Raw genomic sequence first — 23,646 nt, forward strand, 5'->3', positions numbered from 1 at the left:
TACAGCACTAAGCCATGGTAAGTGCCATACCTCAATTTCGGCAAATGGAATTTACCGGCATGCATCAATTTAAACAGCAACCCAGAAGTCCAAACGTTATTAGCTGAATGTTTATATTTAACCTTACAAATCCAACTAACATATTTACCTTTTAAATATGATTAAGATCACAGCTAGACCTTTCAAAATGAAAAATACATCTAATATTTTTTATATTGCCCTCAATTCATTCCTAGAAACTAGTACAGGCCCAACCAGTATGTCTTTTTAAGGAACACAAAAAAAAGTTTTTTTGCACAGAATAAGTTTGCAAACCCAATATTATAGAACTGTAAACACAGAGGAAGCCACTTGAAGTTAACTAAATTTAAAAATATACAAATTCAGGGGAGCATAAGTGCTCTCAAAACCAAAACAAAAAACTACCTAGTGGATCTTGGAAGATGCTCTTAACACTGACAAGGCAACATCTACTACTTCTACCTTTGGTGAAAGAATCCTGGGACACCACAATCCCTACAACTGTTATCCCAGACAGGTGGGCAGCATGTGAAGCACAAATGACAAGTTCCCTTTACTGGAGCTGGGAAAGGAGAGGTGCTGGGAATCTTATGCCAGTCCCTGGATCTAGCTTCAAGTCTCATTCTTTCCTATCAGCCTGCAGTGAGTGAGCGACCATCTGATAAATTTAGGGGAAAAACACATACTCCCTGCTGTTGAACTGAAGGAGCATTCACTATGTTCCCACCCACATCCTCCTGGATGCTGTGATGGTAGGTACAGTCTCTGCTACTCTGCCCCTCCCACAGCCTCCACTTTTGGAGTCCTCTCTTCCTCCAGAGTAGCTACAGTGCCCGACTGCGGCTGCTCCTCCTGTCTTTCCACAGCAGCAACAGAGCAAGGTTTACTTGATCATTCAGTTTCATTACTACTCACAGAATTATGAATAGAAGCAGTGAAAGAGACCCAAAACAGGTCAGTTTTCACTCTGCTACAGTTTAGGAAGTTCTGATCAGTGTCAGAGGCACCAGAGCTGCCTGCAGACTTCAGAAACCGCACCGCATCAATATACAGATGGTCATATACAGGAATTTTTTTTTACAACCAAAATGGCTAGAAACATCATTAAAAAAAGTAAAGCCTACTTTTCCAAGACCTGAACTCTGATTATTTGAATCTTGCCTCATCATACCCAAAGAGGCCACCAAAAATTCTGAATCCCATTAGAAGTTACCCTTTTTGGCATATGGCAGTCCTGCTGTCCTCCAGACCAGACACTGACTCCTACTCCACACAGTCCTTGCCTCTGCTGCTCTGATTATATATCCTTTTAAAAAAAAGGAGTACTTGTGGCACCTTAGAGACCAACCACGAAAGCTTATGCTCAAATAAACTGGTTAGTCTCTAAGGTGCCACAAGTACTCCTTTTCTTTTTGCGGATACAGACTAACACGGCTGCTACTCTGAAGCATATCCTTTTAAAGACACCAACAGGACATGCAGCACATGATCACAATGGGGGGGGGGAGAAAGAGGGGTATCCCCGGTTATGGGCGCTTTATGTTAAGGCCTTTGCTTCCCCATTGTGTTATATATTTGGGATTTAATCATATTTGCTAGCCTAAACCAATTTATGGGCATGCATCTACCTAGACTTTGACCTCAAATAGGAAGAGAGACTCAAACCAAACCTTCAAAAATAAGAGGAAAAGCTTAAAGACCATTTTAGTTTCTGATCATGACAGCTCTAGATCTGGGTCTATTTTACACATAGTCACATGCAGATTATTGATTAACACCTCCTGCTTCCCTTATATAAGGAGAATGAGAATAAAATGGAGACATACAATATTCTCCATATAAATGGAGAGTGAAATGCATTATTGCAATATCTAATCAACTGTACAGTTTCATGTTGCTAATATGGGCTAACTACTCAAAATGTTCATTCATACTGCAGGTACTCTGATCACACAGACTGACAGGGTAGACTTCAGACCATAAAGCCAATATTTTCCTCAAAGCTCCAACCACAGTGGAAGGCATCTTAGACTAGAAAATACAAGAATTTCTGACAAATGTTTGAAAGCTCACAATTACCTAAAGCTTTGATGTGAACTAAAGCTTCACATGTACAGTAAAGCAATATGATATAAACACAGCTTTGCCAGTCAAAATGCAAGTCTCAAAGTGAACAGTTTAAATAATATGATGTATATTAGACACTCACAGTCCTTTTATAAAGCCATCCAGATTTCTACAAGAGTGGAACTGAAGTGCCTTTGAATGGAAATTATTCACATAGATAAGCAAGATCATTTTACCTTTGCATGTGAATATACTTAAACCAGTAATCAACAAATTCCAGATTATAAATATGTAATTGATCTTTGAAACACACAATAGGGCCTTTTTCCTCCAACACTTTATCTTTTTGATTAACAGAATTAAATATATATTTCTAATTCTCCTCAAAATCCCAATGCCATAAACTGGGAGATCAAGGATAAACACATATTAAACCACTTACCCAATTTCAAATATACATGTAATACTACTGTTTAGAATGGGGCCACAGGCCTCATCCTTAAAAAATATTTCTCAAATTCCGAAAGCCAGTGAAAAAGAACATACAGTACATCATATTCAAGAATTTTTTTCACAGCACGTTTAACAGAGCCTGAAACACAAGGTATTATGGGGATAGACCTTTCTAAGCCTCCTTGTAAGCTTGCACAAAAGAAGTGTACACACCCCAGTTGTGGGTGCATACTTATAGCAGGGGTGAAAGTAAGTAGAGTGACTTACTGGTACACTGGGGCCAGCGCTGGCCTTTGGAAGGGGCGGGGCCTAGGGTGGAAGGGCGGGGCTGAGGGGGTCAGAGCCAGCCCCAGCCCATCCTGTAAGGTAAGTGCCCCGCCCTTCTTTCTCCTCCTTCCCCCCCTCCCACACTGGGGTAGCAGCAGCAGCCCCGGGCTCTGGGGGCTATTTAAAGGGCCCGGGGCTCCCCTGCTTCTACTGCCCCGGTCCTTTAATTAGCCACTGGAGCTCTGGGGACGCAGCGGGGATCCAGCGGCTATTTAAAGGACCGGGGCAGCAGAAGCAGGGCAGCCACAGGCCCTTTAAATAGCCCCCAGAGCCCTGGGGTAGCGGGGGTTCCAGGGGCTATTTAAAGGGCCGGGGCTCCAGCTGCCTCTGCAGTCCTGGTCCTTTAAATAGCCCCCGGAGCCCTGGGGTAGCGGCGGCAGGGCTCCAGCGGCTATTTAAAGGGCCAGGGCGGTAGAAGTAGGGGAGCCCCAGGCCCCCCGCTGCTACCCCAGGGCTCCAGCAGCGGGGCTCTGGAGGCAATTTAAAGGGCCTGGGGCTCCATCCACTGCGGGGGCCCCAGACCCTTTAAATTGTCCCCTGGGGAAGCCAGGCTGCCCCAGTACTGTGCACCGGCTCTTGCTAGTATGCCCTACGGGACCTATCAGCTTATTTTCACCTCCGACTTATAGCAAACATTACACTTTCCAAAGGGTCACACAACAGAAAATGTTTAGAAGTATACAACTGTACAAATATGTGAGATGATCTCACGTGCATGTAATTCATTTCCTTCCCTCGGTTGCTCCATAGACAGAAACGCAGCACATAGCTCTTTAAAACCAAATTGCAACAGAAATATTCCCTTTAACTAGCTGGTCAAATTAACAACAATATTGTTATAGATAAAAGGCAGAAAGGAGCACCAAACAAATATTTCTTGTTAAACAGGAGGCCCAAAGGGAAACCATGGTGTGTGCCTATTCAAGGTTAATTGGGGGGGGGGAGGGAGCCTAGATCTTCTTCCACTGTCCAGCCCAGAATCCCTCACACGATTACGTTTACTGACAAACAACAATGCAAATTCTCTTTTAAAAACCCAGTGTTTAATCTGCACAGGGTGTGGATGCGGAATCAATACTCACTGCTAACTTTCATGCTGCCAAATGCTGAAGGCTGCTGCACTGGTTTGCAGCTCTCTGCAAAGGAGGTGGTTCTGGGCCGCCCTGACATGGTCTCTCTCTCTCTCCCTCTGATCACCTCTCCTCCTTTCTTCCTTTCGCCTTCTTCTCTTCCTGGTGGTTGGTGTGCGTGCCTCTCAGGTGGAGAGGGATAAAAAATGCAACATTAAATTCCAGCCCCCTCCCCCTCAGGGGAAACCCTCTCCCCCTCTGAATCTCTCTTCTCAGGGCTTCTTCACTACTCGTTTATAAAACCATCCTTCCCAGCACCACCACTGGGTCCAACAACTGCCTCCACCCAGCACACAAGCCCCCCCCCGATGCTGCTCCTGCTGCGGGCTGCGAAACAGTGGGGGTTGCTAGGCCTTGCTGCCCCCACCCTGGGAGCCAGTCACATGGGGCGCAGGCTACAGCCGAGCTCCTCTTCTTCCCTCGCTGGTTTTTCTCCTTCTCTCTCTCTCCCCCTCCCCCTCCTCTTAGGGAGGCAGCAGCGGCAGCGATGGCACTATTTTCTCCGGCGGAAGGATCTCCGGCTCTGCGCGTTGCTCCGCGAGGCGACGGCAAAGGCGAGCGTGGAAGAGGACTCGGCGCGGGCGCTGGGATCCTCGGCGGGCGGAGTGGGGGAGTGAAGCGGTCGGGCGCCCTCGCTCGCTCCGGCTCCTCAGTGCGGGGATGAGGCGACGGCTCCGGCGCGGCTCCTCATAGCGCCCGCAGGGGCAGCGGGCGGCGGCTCGCGCTGAGGCGGCTGCAATGCGGGCGGCGGCCGCAGGCGGCGGCACAGGCCATGGCGGCAGCTCCCGGCCCCGGCTCCTCCTCAGCCGGCTTCAGAGCCCTGGCGGCGGCTGCTCCCCTGGGCGCCCAGGGCACATGGGACCCGCCGACGCGGCCGGACCCTCCTGCCGCTCCCCCGCGCCGGTTCCGGCGCCGGCAGCTGCTGCCTCCTGCCGGGAGCCCCCGCGGCCGCGCCGATCAGTCCCTTTGTCCCCGCTGCTGCCGCCGCTCCGTGCCGGGCTCCTGCTGCTGCGGCTCCTGCTGCTGCGGCCGCTGCTGCGCTCTGTGTGTGCCGTGCGCCAACGCCGCGCAGCCGCCTATCCCCGTCGCCGCCCTACGCTGCGCAACGGCCTTAAGCAGCTTCTGTGAATACCCAGTCAAACCGCCCGAGCCCTCCGCACGGCAACACCCGAAGCACATCGGGGCCAATCCCGCGGTGGATACGGTAATTACCTCACTCGCGTGGGGCCAATCACCGAGCGGGAACGGAAACATCCGGAATACATCGGGGCCAATCGTGAGGCCGGTACGGAACTAGCCGAACCTACCCGAAGATAATCAGAGACCCAATCAAAAGCCGTTGCCGCCGCCCTAGCAGCCCCGAGGGCCGATCCAATAGAAAGAGCTTTCTCCTCAAGCCAATCAGAAGCCGCTCAGTCACTCTACAGGGCTTCAAACTGAAGCCTGGGGCGCTGAGCGGCTGCGTGCTGTAACTTGTCATGTGATTGGCTAAGAGGGATGAGGCGGCGAGCCAGTTCTCTGCGCCGTACCAATCTCCAGCGGCGTGCTGCCTGTAACGCGCATCCCTATTGGGGGAGGGGCGGGCCAGGGGCGAAGCCGCGGCGCTGAGCCCATTCGTGCCCGAGGGGAGGACCCGAGCCCGGCCCTTTCCCGCGCGGGGAGGGGCTGCTCCCCCACCCCGCCGTGACCTGAGGAGGCGGCGGGAGGGGGAGCCGCAGCCGCCTGCGGGGTGGCTCCGGCTCCGCCCGCGCAGCTCAACGTGGCACCGCGCGGCCCGTCTGCAGCAGCGCGCCGCGGTGACCTCCCGCCCAGCGGCCCCGGCCCCCCCCCCGCCCGGCTGGCGGCTGGGACGTGCCAAGGCAGCCCTGGCTCTGCCCAGGGTCGCCCTGGGGTCTCCGGGCATGAACGATGACTCTTGAATTCAAGAGCCTGTCATGTGATGAAACCGCCAGGAATCCCTCCAGCCGCAGCCAGCAACCCGAGCTCTGCCCTGCGCCCGCCCGCACCTGCTCCCCCGGCCTCCATAGCCTGAGCCCACAGCCCCCCACAGCTGCGCCTGCTGCGAGCCCTCCGGACAAAGGCGTAACGCTGCACCTGTTCCCTTCCCTTCCCAGGGGTTGGCAGGGACTAGGTGGTACAGGGTGGGGGCGTCGCATTAAGCATGAGCAACGCCTGTGGTCTGCTGGTAAAGCCTGTCCATCAACGCACACCCTTGTGCAGTCTCTGTGTGCCGCAGGTGTAACAGGAATGACTGTTTCAAAGAGTTTAAAAATGGTGTTGGGGTACTTTTATGTGACTTTTGCCTTTAAGGCCAACAGTCTAAATTACCTTGAGTTTTGCTCTACATGGTGCAGGAACTTCTTTAAAATGTCCAAAAATAGTTATGTGAAACAAAATGTTATGATTTAAGGTCTATTATCTTGGGAATTTCCTAAAAGCAAGTGTTGGGGGAAGCTGTGAATCTTCTGTGTGTAATTATATGAAGTTACCTTTCTGATCTCTGCCAAGACATAAAAGATCAGACTTCCAATCTGTCACTACTACTGCACTGAATAGTCCCTGTCATGCACCTTAGGAAATTTTTCTGGAGAAATTCCACAGTTGGGGAAAGGAGACATTTCTGTGAAAGGTTTCAGAGTAGAAGCCATGTTACTCTTTATCTGCAAAAAGAACAGGAGGACTTGTGGCACCTTAGAAACTAACAAATTTATTAGAGCACAAGCTTTCGTGGGCTACAGCCCACTTCATTGGATGCATAGAATGGAACATGTAGTAAGAAGATAGATAGATAGATATACATACAGAGAAGGTGGATATGGCAACTTCCACCTTCTCTGTATGTCTATGTATTTCTATGAAAGGTTGCTCTTAAAAAAAAAAAAAAATGACAAGATGCTTAGACTAGGTTTGGAAAACTGGAAGTAGCCTGGGATTATCAGGCAGAGGGGAACAGGAGGATTTGGTAAATGGTGTGTGATAAATTCAGAACCATGTGATAAAGTTTAAAACTAATTTAAAATGGTCCTGCTCAGCACTTTGCTCATCTCAGGGCACAGGGAAACCTAGTACAGGTTTCTTTACCACATGGCTATCAAACGACATAAACAGATTTGATAGATGGGTACGATGCTTACCAAAAACTGAAACAGGATAAGTGAGGCCTAGTCTGTATTTTGCTGGTGTAGCTATATGGCAAACCCTCCTTAATGCAGACACAGTTTCAACAAAACAAAGTGTTTTTGACAGTGTAGCTTATACTGGTTCATTGAGCAAACAAAAGCACTTTTTTGCCAGTATAACTCTGTCTACTCTAGGACTTTTCCCAGCATAAGAATGTTGAGGAAAAAAATCACACCCCGAGCTGAAGTTGCTATACCAGCAAGCATTTCTAGTGCAGACCTGGCTGATGGTAACTAAAACCCTATCCTTTATAACAAGTTTATTTCCAAGTAGAGCTGCTTTAAAAATAAACTCGGTAACTAACTCAAAATGGTCCTTTGCTCACCCCAGCGCAGTGTAGCCAAGGATGCTTGCTGGAAGTATTCTGGTCTTTCTGGGAAATGACCTATGTTTCTAAGTAGTCCAAGGGACCAGAGATTATTTAAGGTCTGGATCTCATGAACTACCAGGGATAGAAACTATAATCCTCTACCACTGAAAAGTTAAAAGTCCTATGAAATCTGGTTACAGTGAACTTCAAGGGCAGCTGCGGGCCGCAGTTTAAATATTGATAGTGCCCAGCTATATATTATATTGTAGTTCTTTTTTATAATTATAATGAAATTCATGTAATTTAAAAAAAAACCACCGATCACGATCTGTGTCGCACCGCTTACATTCTGAAATCCACCTTCCTGGACTTCCTTGCAGCAAACTCACTTCCCAGATGTATATGGTCTCGCTACCCTCTGTGGATTTTTTTTAAATGTAATTACACATTTGCAACACTACGAGCCCATGTCTTGGGAACTGGGTGGCTCTTGAAGGGCCTACATGTGCCCTGGTGCTGAGGGACTCCAGGACCTTCCAGCGTGGAGGAGGGGCTCTCAGATCTGTTTTCTCTGGGGGTTGGGAGAGGGAGGGGAGGCGGAAAAGCAGATGGATGGAAGACCCCAGTCCTGGTGGGTGGTAGAGAGAGCAGACTTGTGGGGTCCCAGGACCTCGTACTGTGGGTAGGGGGACCCCCAAGACTGGAGAGCTGAAAGGCAAGGAGGACCCTGAGGAAGGGGGGTGATAAGGGCTGGCCCTGGCCTGGAAGTGGCATTGGAGGACCCCAACCAGTGCTGGGAGAGGGGAGAAAGGGCAGTGGAGGGGGAGGTGTGAGGTACTGGGGGGACACCAGTGGTGGGCGAGGGACGATGGAGACTACTGGCTGGCACTCACCTGTGCTAGGGACGAGGAGGCCCCCTGTGCTGGTGGAGGGTTCCGCCAGAAAATGGAAGGGTCCATCCTTGGCGGAAGGGTAGGGTAAGCCTGCCTTGCCACTAGTGGTTGGGGGACGCTAGGACTCTGCAGTGGCAGGCGATGTTGGGAGCCGGCAGAGCGGAGCAGGCTGGGGCAAGCCTGTGGGGCTGCAGGCAACAAAAAGAAATAAATGCCCAGCTGGTGAATGCGGGGGGTGGGTCCGACCCCTGCTGCTGCTGTCAGGCCCCCCACTAGTCCCCTAGGCCACCCTGCCCTCCCAGGCATCTCCCTGAAGCGCAGGTCCCTGGGCAGTTGCCCCTGTCCATCCCATGGACGGGACTGCTCTGCTTTTCACATAATGTGTAATTAGACTGTGGAACTCATTGGCACAGAATGTCACTGAGGCCAAGAACTTAGTCCTGGATCCACAAAGGCACTTAGGCACCTAAAGCCCAGACTTAGGAGGCTAAGTCCCAGTTTTAGGCACCACTGCAATCCACAAAGCCCACACTTGGTCCCTACATTTTTGCTGTAAAAGGTCCAGTAGGTGCCTAAGTTTCTGCCTCTAAGCATGAGTGCTGCTGCCTCAGGCAAGTGTCCAGATGCCTATCTCACACCTAACACCCAGCATGATACTCAAACCAGGTGAAGATAGGCAGGGCAGCACCTATGTCACCTGCAGGGTTTGATCTGGTACAATGCTCAGAGCATACCTGGCTCCACACAAGATAGCCAAAAAAGGACGCAGCCTCCCTGATTACCTTTAGCCCAGGGGTTAGGATACTTAACTAGGAGGTGGGAGACTATAGTTCAATTTCCCCTTCTGCCTCATGAGGCAAAGGGAGTTAAACAGGGTTTTCCCACCTCTCAGATGAGGTGATTGGACCATAGGATAATTCTGATGGAGGTTTCTCTCATATTCTGTTGTTGAAGCCATTCCACTTTGTATAAATAATCCAATATTAATTGGGCCAGAAACATTGAGAATGACTCTATAGTTGAGTGGCTAAATGAGGCAGGGGTTCTGTGGAAAAAATAGTATGTGATCACATAAATATTTATAATAATGCATATGCACATGGGGGCCAAATTAAGGTTACACAAGCAAACTTAATTCTGGTATTTCCTAACTTCTGAGGGCTTGATTTTGCAACCTTAATGCTCTTTTATCATAGTTTTAGGGGCTTTCTTAAAAGAAACTTCTTTAAAAAATCCCTGCATGGATCATAAGCATGGCTGAAATCTTTCAATCCACCACACAGAGTTCTGCCACTTGAAGTAATGAAGTAACTGCTAGCAGTAGTAGGATGTTATCCTCTATGTGGACCAGGACCAAAGGGATATAAGTCATACCTTGCTGTGGATTTCATTGCTATTTGCTAACAGCAAAGGAATGGTGAGACTGAGGAATCCTGGGTTCCATTCCCAGCTGTGGAGGGGAGTGTCTTCTTGTGGGCACAGACTCTCTTGCCTGTTCCACACTCTTTCTGTCTTGCCACAGACCTGTCTTTTCCCTACCCCTAGCTTTTCATCCCTATCCCTTTCTCATTGGTGCATCCTTGTGTCCCTCTCCAGGCTCCTCATCCAATCTTAGTCTCTTTCACCTCCACCCTGTACATAGCTCTTTTCCCCAATCTCTTTGCCCAACCAGCTTCCCCCACACTCCAGCTCCTTGTCAGATCTATCTTCTCTCCCCACCAGCCCTCATTTCCCCCCTCCCAGGACTCATTTGCTCTCAGTGTTCTCCACCCCACCCCCCCCGCAACCAGTCCCTCACCTGCTCCCAGTCTCACACCCCCTTATTCCCAGCTCCTACTTTCTCCTTCCCCACCCTTCAGTCCCAATCTCACCAGGCTCTTCATCTCAATCTTCTTTCCCTTCCTCCTGGTTTGACTCTTGTACCCGCTGTATTCAAGTCAGGCAGCTTCCTACTCCACACTACCTGGGCACCAGCAGGCAATGGGGTGGGAGCATGTGTCTTTGAAAGCACAAGAGAAACCGCATCTCTGTTCTCAGTTCTGTTTACTAGCACCACAGCAATCCAGAGCAGCAACTACAGAGAACTTCAGGATTTGCCCATGTAGCCTTGGGCTGGAGCATGCTCAGTCACTCTCTGGGGATGGCACATGTGCGGTCTGGTCAGCCCTAGAACCTATGAGGAGATGGAACATGCTCAGGGTGCAGAGAATCTTCAGAGATTTTAGCCACTAAACTTTCTAAAAAGTCACCACTGAGTATGTGCAAACTAAGATTTTTCTATAGCTCAGCCAAATTTGGATAGATTTTCACAGGACCAGAACAAGGCACAAGTCTGGCACGAAGGCCAAATTTCTGCTAATTTTCAAACTCCAAAGCGTGGGGTTTTCCCACAGAAAAGGTTACCTGGATGCATTTACAGGGGAATCTCAAGCAATAGTAAAGAGGTTATTTTACCTCTATATTTGGCACTTGTGCAACTGCTGCTGAAGTACTGTGTCCAGTTCTGGGTGTCAACAATTCAAGAAGGATGGTGATAAGCTGGAGAGGGTTCAGAGAAGAGTCACATGAATGATTAAAGGATTGGAAAACATGCCTTTATGTGATAGACTCCAGGAGCTCAATCTATTTATCTTAACAAAGAGAGGGTTAAGGCAGTGTTTCCCAAACTTGGGATGCCGCTTGTTCAGGGAAAGCCCCTGGCGAGCCGGACCGGTTTGTTTACCTGCTGCGTCCGCAAGTTCGGCCGATCGCGGCTCCCACTGGCCGCGGTTTGCCTCTGCAGGCCAATGGGGGCTGTGGGAAGCCACGCGGGACGTACTGGGACGTACTGGCCGCCGCTTCCCATGGCCCCCATTGGCCTGGAGCGGCGAACCGTAGCCAGTAGGAGCCACGATCGGCCGAACCTGTGGACGCAGCAGGTAAACAAACCGGCCTGGCTCGCCAGGGGCATTCCCTGAATAAGCGGCGCCCCTAGTTTGGGAAACACTGGGTTAAGGGATGATTTAATTACTGTCTACAAGTACCTACATGGGGGAAATTATTTGATAATGAGCTCTTCAATCTAGCAGAGGAAAGTATAACAATCCAATGGCTGGAAGTTGAAGCTAGATAAATTCAGACTGGAAATAAGATACAAAATTTTAACAGTGAGGGTAATTAACCACTGAAACAATTTACCAAGGGTGGGTGTGGATTCTCCATCACTGGCCATTTTTAAATGATTGGATATTTTTCTGAAAGATCTGCTCTGGGAATTATTTAGGGAAGTTCTATGGCCTGTGTTATACAGGAGGTCAGACTAGATGATCACAATGGTCCCTTCTGGCCTTGGAATCTATGAATACAGGTTTCAGAGTAGTGGCCGTGTTAGTCTGTATCCGCAAAAAGAAAAGGAGGACTTTTGTTAGTCTCTAAGGTGCCACAAGTCCTCCTTTTCTTTTTATGCATATACAGAGTCCCTGTACATTATTGTCTGCCAGGCTCTGTGCCTCTCACAAAGAAAGCTCAGGTTCATTCACTAACTTCCTGGCTTGAGCCTTCCTTTAGCAACCAAGTCTGGCCAGCCACAGTCCTCAGACCATACCTTGCCTCCCAGCAAGGCTTCTAGTTCCTGACTATCCCTACCTTTCTACACTCTTTCCCTTCCCAGCCTCCCCTTTAAACTCTTTAAACTCTTTAAAAAGAGTTCCCCCTTTTTAAAACCTAATCCAGAGCAAGTGTGGGTATCTGGCCTTTAACCCTCCCCAGCCCAGGATGGGATCTCAGCCTGTCACAAGGACATTCTTATTGGTAGATAAAATTCTGAATTAATGAATATAGACAGCACAATTTTGTATGATCTCTAGTGTCCTAAAATTAATTGATTTAATCAACTGGTTGGTCGCAAATATCCCACTAATAAAAGTACTTAATGGTACTTCACTGTGGACTTGCAGCATAGACAGTGACAAAAATACAATGGGCTGTTTCAAATAAAGGAATATGTTGAATGACCTCCACCCCAGTCAATTAGTCATCCAGGTCTCTCCCATCAATCATCTTGCTTGCTATAGTAAATGCATTTCTGATACTCTGATCTTGGGGCTGTGTCAGGGGGGAGGGATAGCTCAGTGGTTTGAGCATTGGCCTGCTAAACCCAGGGTTGTGAGTTCAATCCTTGAGGGGGCTGTTTAGGGATCTGGAGCAAAAATTGGGGATTGGTCCTGCTTCAAGCAGGGGATTGGACTAGATGACCTCCTGAGGTCCCTTCCAACCCTAACCATCTATGACTTGCTGATTTTGTGGGAAGAGATACAATGTTTATGATGCAGATGGACAATTCTGTGTTGTGTTCAGCAGAGCTGTCCATTGCAAGGGCAACTTTTAATGTCTATCTTCCATTTTTAAGCCAAGCCACTAAGATAGCTACAGTCACCAGGCATTCCTGTTGCTTCTATGCAACGTAGGTAGGTTGCAAACCTGGAAGAACACTGAGGAATTGAAGATTTTGCTATAATGAAAAGATCTCTCTCAACAGTTCCAGACATGTTGCAGCAAAACAAAGCTGTGATCTGTTCTTTCACCCATCACCCCTGAGGGAAGGAAGCTCTTTAAAAGTCAGTGTCTCATTTCTGACTGCATCAAAGCAGCCCAGACTGGTCACAAAGGGAAATTATTTTATCATAATCCTGTAAAAGGCGAGGCAATATCTCAGTTGTCCAGGTTTCACATGCACAGAGATTGGCAGCTACTCTCTAAATCCTATGAATTCTTTTTAAAATTCTGGATTTCGAGTAGCTATGGCAGGTTTTGGCCAGTGTGAAACCTAGCTTTCCCCTTGCTGCTGCAAGACTGTTAACTTTCTGGATTATGAGAAAGCTTGTCCAGTGCCACTAAATAAACAGGACTTTGCTGCTCCACTATAAAATCATCTGTTTTACTTCCATGACCATTGCCACTTGCAGTCTGATTGCACAGCGAGTCAAGTTCCCATGGGCAGAGATTTTGAAATATATCATCAGACCTCTCTGGCTTCCTCTTGGTGTTGTTTCAGTGCTGTTGGGGTCTGCAAAATCTCCACTTAGGTGTGTGATAGAAATCCCAAATTTACAGTAGCAGATACATTTCTGAATGTGAGAGGGGCTCTTGGCTTGTTAGTTAGCCTATGGTTCCATTCCAATTTGAGCCAGAAGTCAGGTGACCCTTATAACTGAAGTTTTCTTGCTCGATGTGTATAAACACATAATGCAACCACACAAAGAAGTAAGATTGCATTAACTGAAACCGATGATTACAAACAACTGACCCTCACGGAGTAAATGGTCATTATCTAAAAATTAATTTGTATCGGATCTCTCTGGAGAGAAGACAGCGATCTCCGGAGCTGACATCTCAGGTTTTTTTTCCCCTTCATTTCTCCCCCTGTTCAGGCTCTTTTATTGCTTATTCATTGCCTGAACATACATTTTGGTTTCTTCATTATGACCCAAGGCCTGTTGTCTGGGATAAGTAGGAACATGTCCTCTCATGCTGTTGGTCTTATAATGTTCAGCACATCTTTAGCATCCAGCAGCGGAGGACCTCAAAGTGCTTTGCAAATGTGTATTAAGTAAGCCTTGAAATCATTATTAGCCCCATTTTCCAGAGACAGTAACTAAAGCTCAGAGCGTTTGTGATTTTTCCATGGTTACACAAGTCAGTAAGCAAAGCCAAGATTCTTGACACCCAGTTCTTTCCTTTAACCAATAGACCACATTTCTTCCCCAGGGCCTAGTTCTGTTGTCATTTTATTTTGAGGGCCAAATGCTGCCTTCAGATATAGTCGTGTGGCTGTAATACAAGTTACTGAGAACTCGGTGCTTTTACATTGCAGGGCAGAATATAACCCAAAGAATTTATCCTATGACACAATAGCTGATCAGCTAATGCAGTGCGTATAGGGACAGGAAGGACTGCATAGCTGATTTACTGACGCACACGGATATCAAATATTCTGGGAAATCTCTCTCTCCATCAGAGCAGCATGGGGGCTGGATTAAGAAGCAGGAGAGTACTTGATGTACTATTATTGGTATGTAAACCATTGTAATGGGGCTAACATGCGCTGATATTCACAACCATTATAATCTACCACAGAGAGAGATTTAACTGTCAGAGGAAAATCAGTCTTTATCTAGCATCTTTATTATTTGGGTAAGCAGTTCAAAAATAGCTGTGCTCTAACAAGGGCTTTTATGTATTGTAATAATTTATAGTGTAACCCACTATTCAAGGCCCTGCCCAGCATTGCTACGAATACAAGACGCAGAGGTGTTGGCCCACGTTACTTCCTGTTGCTCTCTGGGGTTTTAAGCATCTTCCTTGCTTATTTGAATTAGATCATGTATGTAGTTTTGCACTCTCCCTGAAAACTGCCAAACACCCCTCATAGGATTCCCAGCTGTTTAGATTTGCTCTACATGATAAAGTTACTGTATCCTGATGTATTAGAGGCTGCCATGATACTGCAACTTTTGTTTGTTCATGTCCCTCCCTGCAGACTGCCTAAGACACTGTGAGGTGCCACTGAGCCTCCTAATCTAGTTGTACTAGGTACTGATAGACTTTCTCAGCTATTGAAGGCACCAAGATGCTCCAGGGGCACATCAGGGCCTGAGACTCTGTGCCAATGACGTGGTTCTGGGAGAGGGGCAAGCTGATGCTTCCGATATGCCATTCTGATGTTTCCAATGAATAACTTTTTTAGTAACAGATCAGAGTGCGTGCACTGAATGATGCAGTGAACATAATGAATGAGATGGGTCATACAGGCTGCTCTGTGCCTTCATTCGCACCCCATTCTGATTGTGATTACCATTATATAAATCTGTAGTGAATCCAGCGATATTGGTGATGGATCAATGTCCATGACAAATGTTGGGCAGTGAATGAGACTGGACTCTTGCCAAACGTGATCACATAATTAAAGACTGTGTTGTAACATAGTGGGTCTCACACTGTGGTCCATGGATCACTTGCTGCTGAAGTGCAGAGAGTGGTGTGGCGTGGCTCGCCTCCTGGTTTTCAGCGGCTAACTTTCACAAAGACAGTGAAAAATACACCAGGTGCTTCCCTAATCATACGTTTCAATGTCGACCATTGCTGTAGCTGCAACAGGGATGTTGTGTGATACTGGATGGAAGGAAGGTATCAAAAACACAATCACTCTAGTAAGATGTGGTCTACAGTGTAATAACACTCAAAATGCATTGTAAGGAGAATTAAGGTTACGTGTGCCACCGTTAAACTCAGCATTTCCTGACTTTTGTGTTCTTAACCAGGCAACCTTAACATTCTTTTGATATAGTTTTTTTAATGGAATTTATTATAAAAAGATATCCACTGAGTAAACTGTAGGGATCATTTAGATTAAACTGGTGCTGGCTTTGTGGGTCATCCCCACCACCCACAAACACACCCTGAGTAGGGTGATGTCTTCTTACTTTTAATAACATTATTGCTAGGCAGAAGTACTGGTAGTTTACAATACTCTTGGGTTTGTAAAGTGCTGCACAGAAAATACAAACCAGGACCCTGCCCCGAAGAGCTCACTATCTGTGCTGCCATAACATATATAGAAAGTTTCATTAAACAATCACAGTAGATTTTATTTTTTAGACATAAGCTATCAAGAGTCGCAGTAATTGTCCTAAATGTCACTGTGTTAGTGCTGCCTGCCTGTCTTATCCAATTGACCAAAATTTACTTATAAAGTGAAACTTTACTATCATTTCCTGCAGGAGAGTCTCCTGAACTCCCTTCCAACAAATGTCGCTTTCTAGAAGGGAGGATGATGACTCTGAGTTCACCTGGGGACTAGTCTTGTGTCTTGTAATAGTGGCAGATGTTGGATGTCAGGAATTTACTTCCAAAATGCGGGATTTCAAGGTAGCCAGGGCTCCTGGATTTTATCCCCAACTCTGCTACTGATTAACTGTTTGGTCTTGGACAAGTCACTTTACTCAGTGCTTCAGTTTCCCCATTATTTTAGAGAGATAGAGCTACTGATCTACCCCTGGGTGATAATAAGACGACCATCTGCTTGCAACGAGCTATGAACATGCAGAGTGCTGAGTACATGCTAGTTATTGTTAATAACATGCTCTATATGTGCAGAACCAGTGCGGAGCTCCTGTACCCTAATGAGCTTGCTCTGGGGAGCACTGCAGAGTGCTGCTCTGTCTCCCTTCTATCTTTTGAAGTTCATTTTTTCCTCTTGTCCACAAGTGATAGCCGAGGGGGAACTGTTGTTATCAGGCTCCTCTGGAAAACCCTTTCCAGCAGAAACACAGGGGAGTTGACTGCCCTAAACAGCTCATCCATTTCAAACATCTCAAATGTAATAACTGCCTTACTGCACAGGATTGCCTGGTTGGGCTGGATAGTACAATGCTGGAATGGGTATGGGCTTGTTACCACCTGACAGAGCACCCTGGGAAAGGGGCAGGAACTCTGGATCCAGCTGGGCCATGCAAAGTGTAATGGGGACTATAGAGAAGCAATTCATTCTCCACGGAGGGGCATATAATGGAGAATACAGAGAAGGGAGAACTGTCTGCCCATATCCTTAGTCACCAGCTAAATCATAATTAAATAAAATTAATAAATCACAAACATAAATGTTTAAATCATTAAACAGAATAAAGCACCATACAGACACCAGTGAATCTCTCCTCCCAAGACCTCACCCCCAAGAAGGTCAGAATTATTCCCATTTTACAGAACGAGAAACTTGAGGCATTGCAAGTCGAAGTGACTTTTCCAGCATCGGGGATGACACGCAGTCCTGGGTTTAGACTCCCACCTATGCTCCTAGCTGCAGGAATGGGCACTGAACCCAGGACTTTCCTGCTCCTAAGACACAAGTCCTGTCTACTTGAGCTACACGGGAACATTCCTTTGCTACTAGTAGTAGTATGGTTTTTATCTTCCAGGGGTCTACAGCTGCTCAGGGAAGTAAGAGACACAAAAGTCACTGCAAGAGACTGTGGTAAAAACACCTTTCATTTTAAACAATGTTTTGAACAAGTTAAGAGAAACAGAAACCATAGAAAGTACAAATCAACCAAAGGTAAAGTACAAATCAAGTTAATTGGACAAAATAAATGAGTGAGATACCCTCTTAATGGGAGTCCTCTTCCCAGCTTGTTCCCAACCCCACAGACAGCGCAATATCTGACGCATGCAAAATGGTAGCCACACCTAAGAGACCGCATGGAGCACAAGTTCCCACACTGTGGTCTGTGAACCACTGGTGGCTGCAGAACACTTGCTGGTGGACCACAGAGAGCTGGCTCTTCTCTTTTCCAGCTGTTAAATTGCATTACAAGACGCTTAACCTCCATGAAATACTTTCTTAATGTTATTTTTCAGTGTAAGCAAATGTTGTAGTTGCCACAGGGGTGTGAAGTGACAAGCTCTCTATTAAAATGTTCTTCACACTGTGAAAGAGTTACAGAACCCTGGCATGAAGAATAAGGGATTGCCAAGGGTTGCTTGGTAGATATTCAAGTAAACGAGAAACCAGAAATCACAATCTCTCTCTCACACACACACCTGAAATACAGTGAATGCAATGGACTGTGCGCTCAGCAACAGGAGCAATTAACACAGAGATCACCTGTCCACTAGCTGGGAGCAGGCACTTACCCTGCCTTTTGAGTTCCATGTGATAAGGGTCACATTCTTTGCTGTTGGCTCAGAGTACAGCAAGGAGATATATCCTTCCTAGGAGGACAGTCGTAGATTGCAGGCTCTTTGGAGCAGGGACTATTTTTTTCTATGTAAAAAGAAAAGGAGTACTTGTAGCACCTTAGAGACTAACCAATTTATTTGAGCATGAGCTTTCATGAGCTACAGCTCGCCGATGAAGTGAGCTGTAGCTCACAACAGCTTATGCTCAAATAAATTGGTTAGTCTCTAAGGTGCCACAAGTCCTCCTTTTCTTTTTGCGAATACAGACTAACACGGCTGTTACTCTGAAACCTTTTTTCTATGTGTTTGTACAATGCCCAGCACACAGACCCCATAATAATAAAAGGCTTTATACCTCCTCCTTTTCTCTTGCAGCCAGCCTTGTCCACTGCACAGGGCAGCATCCTAGACACCAGCCCTCTCCCACATGACAGGGCTATTGACCTTCTGTAACCCTGACCTTGGTCAGGTGACTGGGGCCAGGCAGTACAGTTCAGTCTCTCAGCAAATCACACCCTTGCTCCACTGAGGTGGGGGTGGAAAGCATTCACTGCTGCCTGCCCACTCTAGCTCCCCCTCCTGTGTGGAGCCACCCAGCAAAGGGATGGAAAGCTGGGAGGGAAGGCAGGGCAGCAGTAGCCTCTCATTGTCAGAGCTCAGAACTACGGCTACTTTTTCCAGTCTCAGCTGCCTAAGGCTAGGGACTGTTTGCTCTATGCCAATAACGTTCCCTGTCTTGCCTGGTGTAAAATACCCACAAGACGCTCACAGACCTGACAGTGCCTCAGAGGTGACCCAACTTTACAACACTAAGGAACTCCCTGGCCATTTGCCCCGAGCTCTGTGGGCTCCCCCTGATTTGCACCTCCATGAGCATCCCCTAAGATCTGCTGAGCCTTGTAGCAGCACCCGCCGCAACTGAGGAACCGCCATTGTATGTTTGAGTCCTTCAGATGTGTGCACTGCCTGCACTTGCAGGGAAAGCTCAGCCAGAGGCCACTGCTTAGGTCTCTGCAGGCTGCACTTGTCCCGTAGGGCATCCCAGCTCTACAAGAGACAGAGCTAGAGTGACTTCCAGCTGGGCGAGCTGAGCTCCAAGCAGCCTGTCACAAAAATAATGGCTATAAATAAAACATCAGCAAAATTCTATTCTATGCTCCATTCATTCACACCAGGCTCCAGCATCTTCCCCTCAGTCCAAGAGGTATGGTTCACCATGCAGAGCTCAGCTGGGGCTTGTCCACAGATTTGAATGAACTCTGCATCACTCCACGGTGGAAGCACTGCCAGGCCCTGTGCATTAATGCCTGCTGGAGCTCCCAAGCAAACAGGGGGAGAGTGCATAGCGCTATATCTTTTTCTAAACCACGCTCCTGTGTCCCCCAACCTCCTTAGGGTGCCTTGTATGCCAGGGGGAGCTAGTGGCCAGTCCCAGTGCTGGGGTGCATTGAGAGAAGTCTTTTGCTCCTTCCCCACCTTGTGCACCTGTACATGTGGCCCACGCTGCATGATTACTTTGTGTCAGTAGGTTCCACCTATTCAATGCATTTCATCAGCAATAGAACTGTCACGCTGGGCAGCCCCAAACACTTGCTTAGACAGCTACGGAAACAGCAGCTTGGGAATGAATACAGCTAGAGGGAAACTGGTTCTCTTCAAATGTTAGAGGTGAAAAGTGAAGGAAAACAAAATTGGGATGGTGTCCTTGTTTGTGTCTTTATTATGGACAAAGCAGGGCTGAAAGGTGGGATATTCAAAAGATACATTTTTGATTGTTTTTACCTTAGAAGTCCAGGCCTTGTCAAGCCTGGAAGATTCTATGTGGGCTAAAGCAGTGGTTCTCAGCCAGGGGGCTGGGGCCCTCTGGGGGGCTGCGAGCAGGTTTGAAGTGGGCCACCAAGCAGGGCCAGCATTAGCCCAGGGTAGAAAGACATTAGACTGGGGCCAGCTGGGGTCCAGGGTAAAATGCCGAAGCCCGACCTCATGGGGCTGAAGCTCAGGGCCCTGAGCCCCGTCACCTGGGGCTGAAGCCGAAGCCTGAGTAATGTAGCTTCATGGGGCCCCAGGCAGTTTCCCTGGTTGCTACCCCCTAATGCCGGCCCTGGCTGTTACACACAGAAAACCAGTTATGGTGGCACACGTGGGCCACAGAGTTTTTATCGTACCCTGGGGGGCTTCAGAAAGAAGAAGGTTGAGAACCCCTGGGCTAGAGCACTAGTAGAATTCTGGCATTGCCAGCGAGTAATTGAAAGTGGATTTTTACTGACATTGTTTAAAACAGTTTGATCTTTGTTAATGCCTGTCTAACACAGACTTCCATTCAACCAAAATTTCAGCACCCCTCTCCTCTTATATAAAGATGTGGCAGATCGCAAGAACTATCTGAGGTTGTCTCCCCCGAGAGGTTTTCCACCAAAAGCAGGGATACCAGATTTGATATTCCTGATATATCTAAGGTAAAAATGAACAGAAAATACGAAGAAACTCCAAACCTTTCTCACCTATTGTGTACACCATAAAGAAGCACAAAAGGCCACAAACCCAATTTTAAAAAATTGTCTGCAGTGCTGTCAAGCTTTTTCAGCTTTCCCTCTTCAACTCTGCTCAGTATCTACCTGCTGCCATATATTTAAACTGAGTGAAATGCAAAGTCAGATCTGGAGAAGTCAGCCCTGGATTTCATTAGTTTGCTCAGAGACCACAAAACAGAAATAGGAAGTCTAGTGTTTTCTGCCACCCCCAGATTCTTGCTGTGTTGAGAGACTAGCTCATTAAGGCTGAATGCCAAGGTGAAAATAATTCCAAATTTCTTTTTTTACAAATTCTAATTGAATGCAATGTTGGTGAAAGGTTCAAGATTGACAGCTCCAGGGGACAGAAAGTCTCTGTTTGGCTGTGCGCTGTACAGAGCAGGGAGAGCATGGGTCAGAGCTATTCAAGTCTTCCCCATACACTGCTCCTGATGTGTGCAAATCACCTCCTACCCAGACGCAGCCTTCTAGGATGAGAGGGTAGTCCAGTCAGCCTGGTCAATTCAATCCTTGACCTCCCTGCTCCCTGAGTGCTGACAAGAAGGCCAATTAGTGTGATGAGTTTGTATGTGCTGTGGGCACCTGTCCATAGCAACTGGATTAAAACCACCAACTTATTTCAATAATACCACTAACCGGCTATCAGGTGGTTGTGATTGTCAGTCACTCCTGACCTAGATTGGATCTCAATTAGCATCCTAGACAGTTAAAAGCTTTGGACCAGATTCACAAAGGTACTTGGGCACCTAACTCCCATTAATTTCACTAGGAATTAAGCACTTAAGCAGCTTTGTGAATCTGGGCCTTTATATCCCATTCCCAGTCCTCTGAGCGTCACACTTCCCTCAGATGGTACGTTCCTTCCATACTGTTTAAAACGCAACTTGTCTGGGGGGATGCCTCTGGAATAGGACGTCTTCATTTACATTTACACCAATGTGGGTTTCAGATCATCTTTGAAGTTCACGATGGGCTGAGGCCTGCCATAAAGCTTTGCCCAGTGGGCTAGGGACCCGCTAGGCTCTGGGTCTGTGTCAGTGGTGCAGCTGTCACTGGAGTCACCAGGGCTGTGGAAGCAGATTTCACAGTGAGGCTTGTGGCAGCAGCTGAACATCTCCTCCGAGCTGCTACTGGAGTCAGAGTCTGGATAAAGGCACAGGGAGGGCACAAGGGGTTGTTCCAGGTGCCTCCCAGCATCCCCCTGCTGCTGCTGGAGGCTGAGGGGACTGGGGGGATACAACAGCGCATTGTGGCTCTTCACTTGGGCAGAGCCTTGGTGTTTGTTTGAAACTCGGCCATTCCCTTCACGGCTTTGTTCTTCAGGCCGGTTCTTCCTGTGCTTCAGCTGGAAGTTGCACATTTTGTTGATGACTGATGAGGAGGGTGATGGCTGATAGAGGAACCTTCCATCACTGGTGTCACTTGCTTTATCCGGAGATGTTTGTGTTAATCTGTCACGGCTCCAAGTGCTCTGTCCACTCTGTGTCCTGCTGACTGCCTTGTTCGGGAGACACCACGCTTGTGGGGTCATAGATGCAGGAAAGTAGGTGGAAGGTGGATGGACTGGGATTCTTCTTCTTCGCCGTCTTGTCCTGTAAGGACTAAGGTAAGTGCAGACACCTGTGTGACTCTCCCAGGGTCTCCAGGCTGCACTCTTTTCATGTTCTGCATTGTGGCTGGGTTGCCTAGGCCCCCTGGATGACGCCTGGGCACTAACTATGCCGCCAATGCTCAGCTCTTGCAAGATTTCCTGCAACTTTTCACTGACCTTTGAGGGCTGCTCCTCAAATGCTGCTGAGCTCTTTGGTTGCTCTGCTCTCCCATCAACTGCTGAGAGATTCTGACTCAATGGTATTGGTGGACTGTCGATATATTTCTTGTTGTTTGGAGGCCTCCATTGCTCTTGGACATCCTTAGAGCCGTATTCGGAGATGTCCATAGTGTTACAAAGCAGTGTCTCATAGCAACTAAGATCTTCTGGTGGAGTGTTTTGGTGCTTTATATGTTTAAGGTTCTGGATGATACCAACACAATCTTGTTTGCCAACAGACACTGGACTGCACTGTGTATCTGGGAGACTGGGACAGTACCAAGGGTTCTGCTCTTGACCAGGGGGAAAATAGTCTCCATGCAGCCCTTCAGCTTCCATGGCACAACCACTGGACTCAACATGGCTATCTGTGTTCTGAGGCAAGATGGAAAAGGATGTGGAAGGAACAGCGAGGTCCATCGAATCATAGCTGCACTCTGCAGACATCAGCCTCGTCAGCTTCTCCTTAGCATTGTTCACTTGCTCCTGGAGGCTTTCGATCACAGCATTTTTCTGTAACAAATCACAAATAAATACATACATCAACTTTGGTGCAGAACACAATGCTAATACTTCATTAAGGTTGTGGATTTAAAGGCAAACAGGTCAGAAAGTCAGTCTGTTTTTCAGAGGAAATGCTAGAGTGGCAGTCTTTGGGCTTGATTACTCTTCAAACGCTACCCCAGCAGCACAATTGCAGCGTAGACACTCACTACAGTGACGGGAGAGGTTCTCCCATCGGCCTACATAATCCACCTCCTTGAGAGGCGATAGCTAGGTCAACAGAAGAATTCTTCCGTTGACCGACTGCAGGTGTGGGAACTAGAGGTGCTGGGGGTGCCTGGCTTGAAGTGGTTTCCATCATATCCAGCGTTTAGTTTGGTTCAAGGGCTCTAAGCGCCCCTACTATAAAAACTGTTCCAGCTCCCCTGCCTCGCGCTGACTACACCGGGGGTTAGGCTGACTTATCTACAGCACTCAGAGTGTGGATTTTTCACACCCCCGAGCGATGTAGCTGGGGCAACTTAATTTGTGAGTCTAGACCTGGTCTTTGAGCTGTCTATTTAGAATAGATGAATGTCCTAGAGACAAAAAAGTGGGACATTAAGAAAATGCGGCAGGAAAAAATTGCTCCATTGGGGCCTACTTACTGGGAAGCAAACCATTACACTGCAGTACAGAAATGGCACTTTTTTGTACAGATCGGAGAATC

The 23,646-nt window shown here is 47.6% G+C and overlaps 2 protein-coding genes across 16 annotated transcripts in view; both read right to left on the bottom strand.

The window, feature by feature from the left end:
- The window catches only part of GSK3B (glycogen synthase kinase 3 beta), a 267,158-nt gene extending 261,976 nt beyond the window's left edge, over positions 1 to 5,182 (bottom strand). For all 6 annotated transcript variants that reach the window (XM_073309439.1, XM_073309445.1, XM_073309401.1 and 3 more), the window contains exon 1: positions 3,951 to 5,182. In XM_073309439.1, the coding sequence (XP_073165540.1) occupies positions 3,951 to 4,038 (88 nt within the window). In that variant the 5' untranslated portion in view covers positions 4,039 to 5,182. The remainder of the gene's footprint in view (positions 1 to 3,950) is intronic.
- A 13,123-nt stretch (positions 5,183 to 18,305) lies between these two features.
- The window catches only part of GPR156 (G protein-coupled receptor 156), a 66,879-nt gene continuing 61,538 nt past the window's right edge, over positions 18,306 to 23,646 (bottom strand). For all 10 annotated transcript variants that reach the window (XM_073309475.1, XM_073309485.1, XM_073309502.1 and 7 more), the window contains one exon: positions 18,306 to 22,946. In XM_073309475.1, the coding sequence (XP_073165576.1) occupies positions 21,552 to 22,946 (1,395 nt within the window). In that variant the 3' untranslated portion in view covers positions 18,306 to 21,551. The remainder of the gene's footprint in view (positions 22,947 to 23,646) is intronic.

The sequence above is a fragment of the Lepidochelys kempii genome, chromosome 1, assembly GCF_965140265.1.
Source record: "Lepidochelys kempii isolate rLepKem1 chromosome 1, rLepKem1.hap2, whole genome shotgun sequence".
In the NCBI taxonomy this organism is placed as follows: Eukaryota; Metazoa; Chordata; order Testudines; family Cheloniidae; genus Lepidochelys; species Lepidochelys kempii.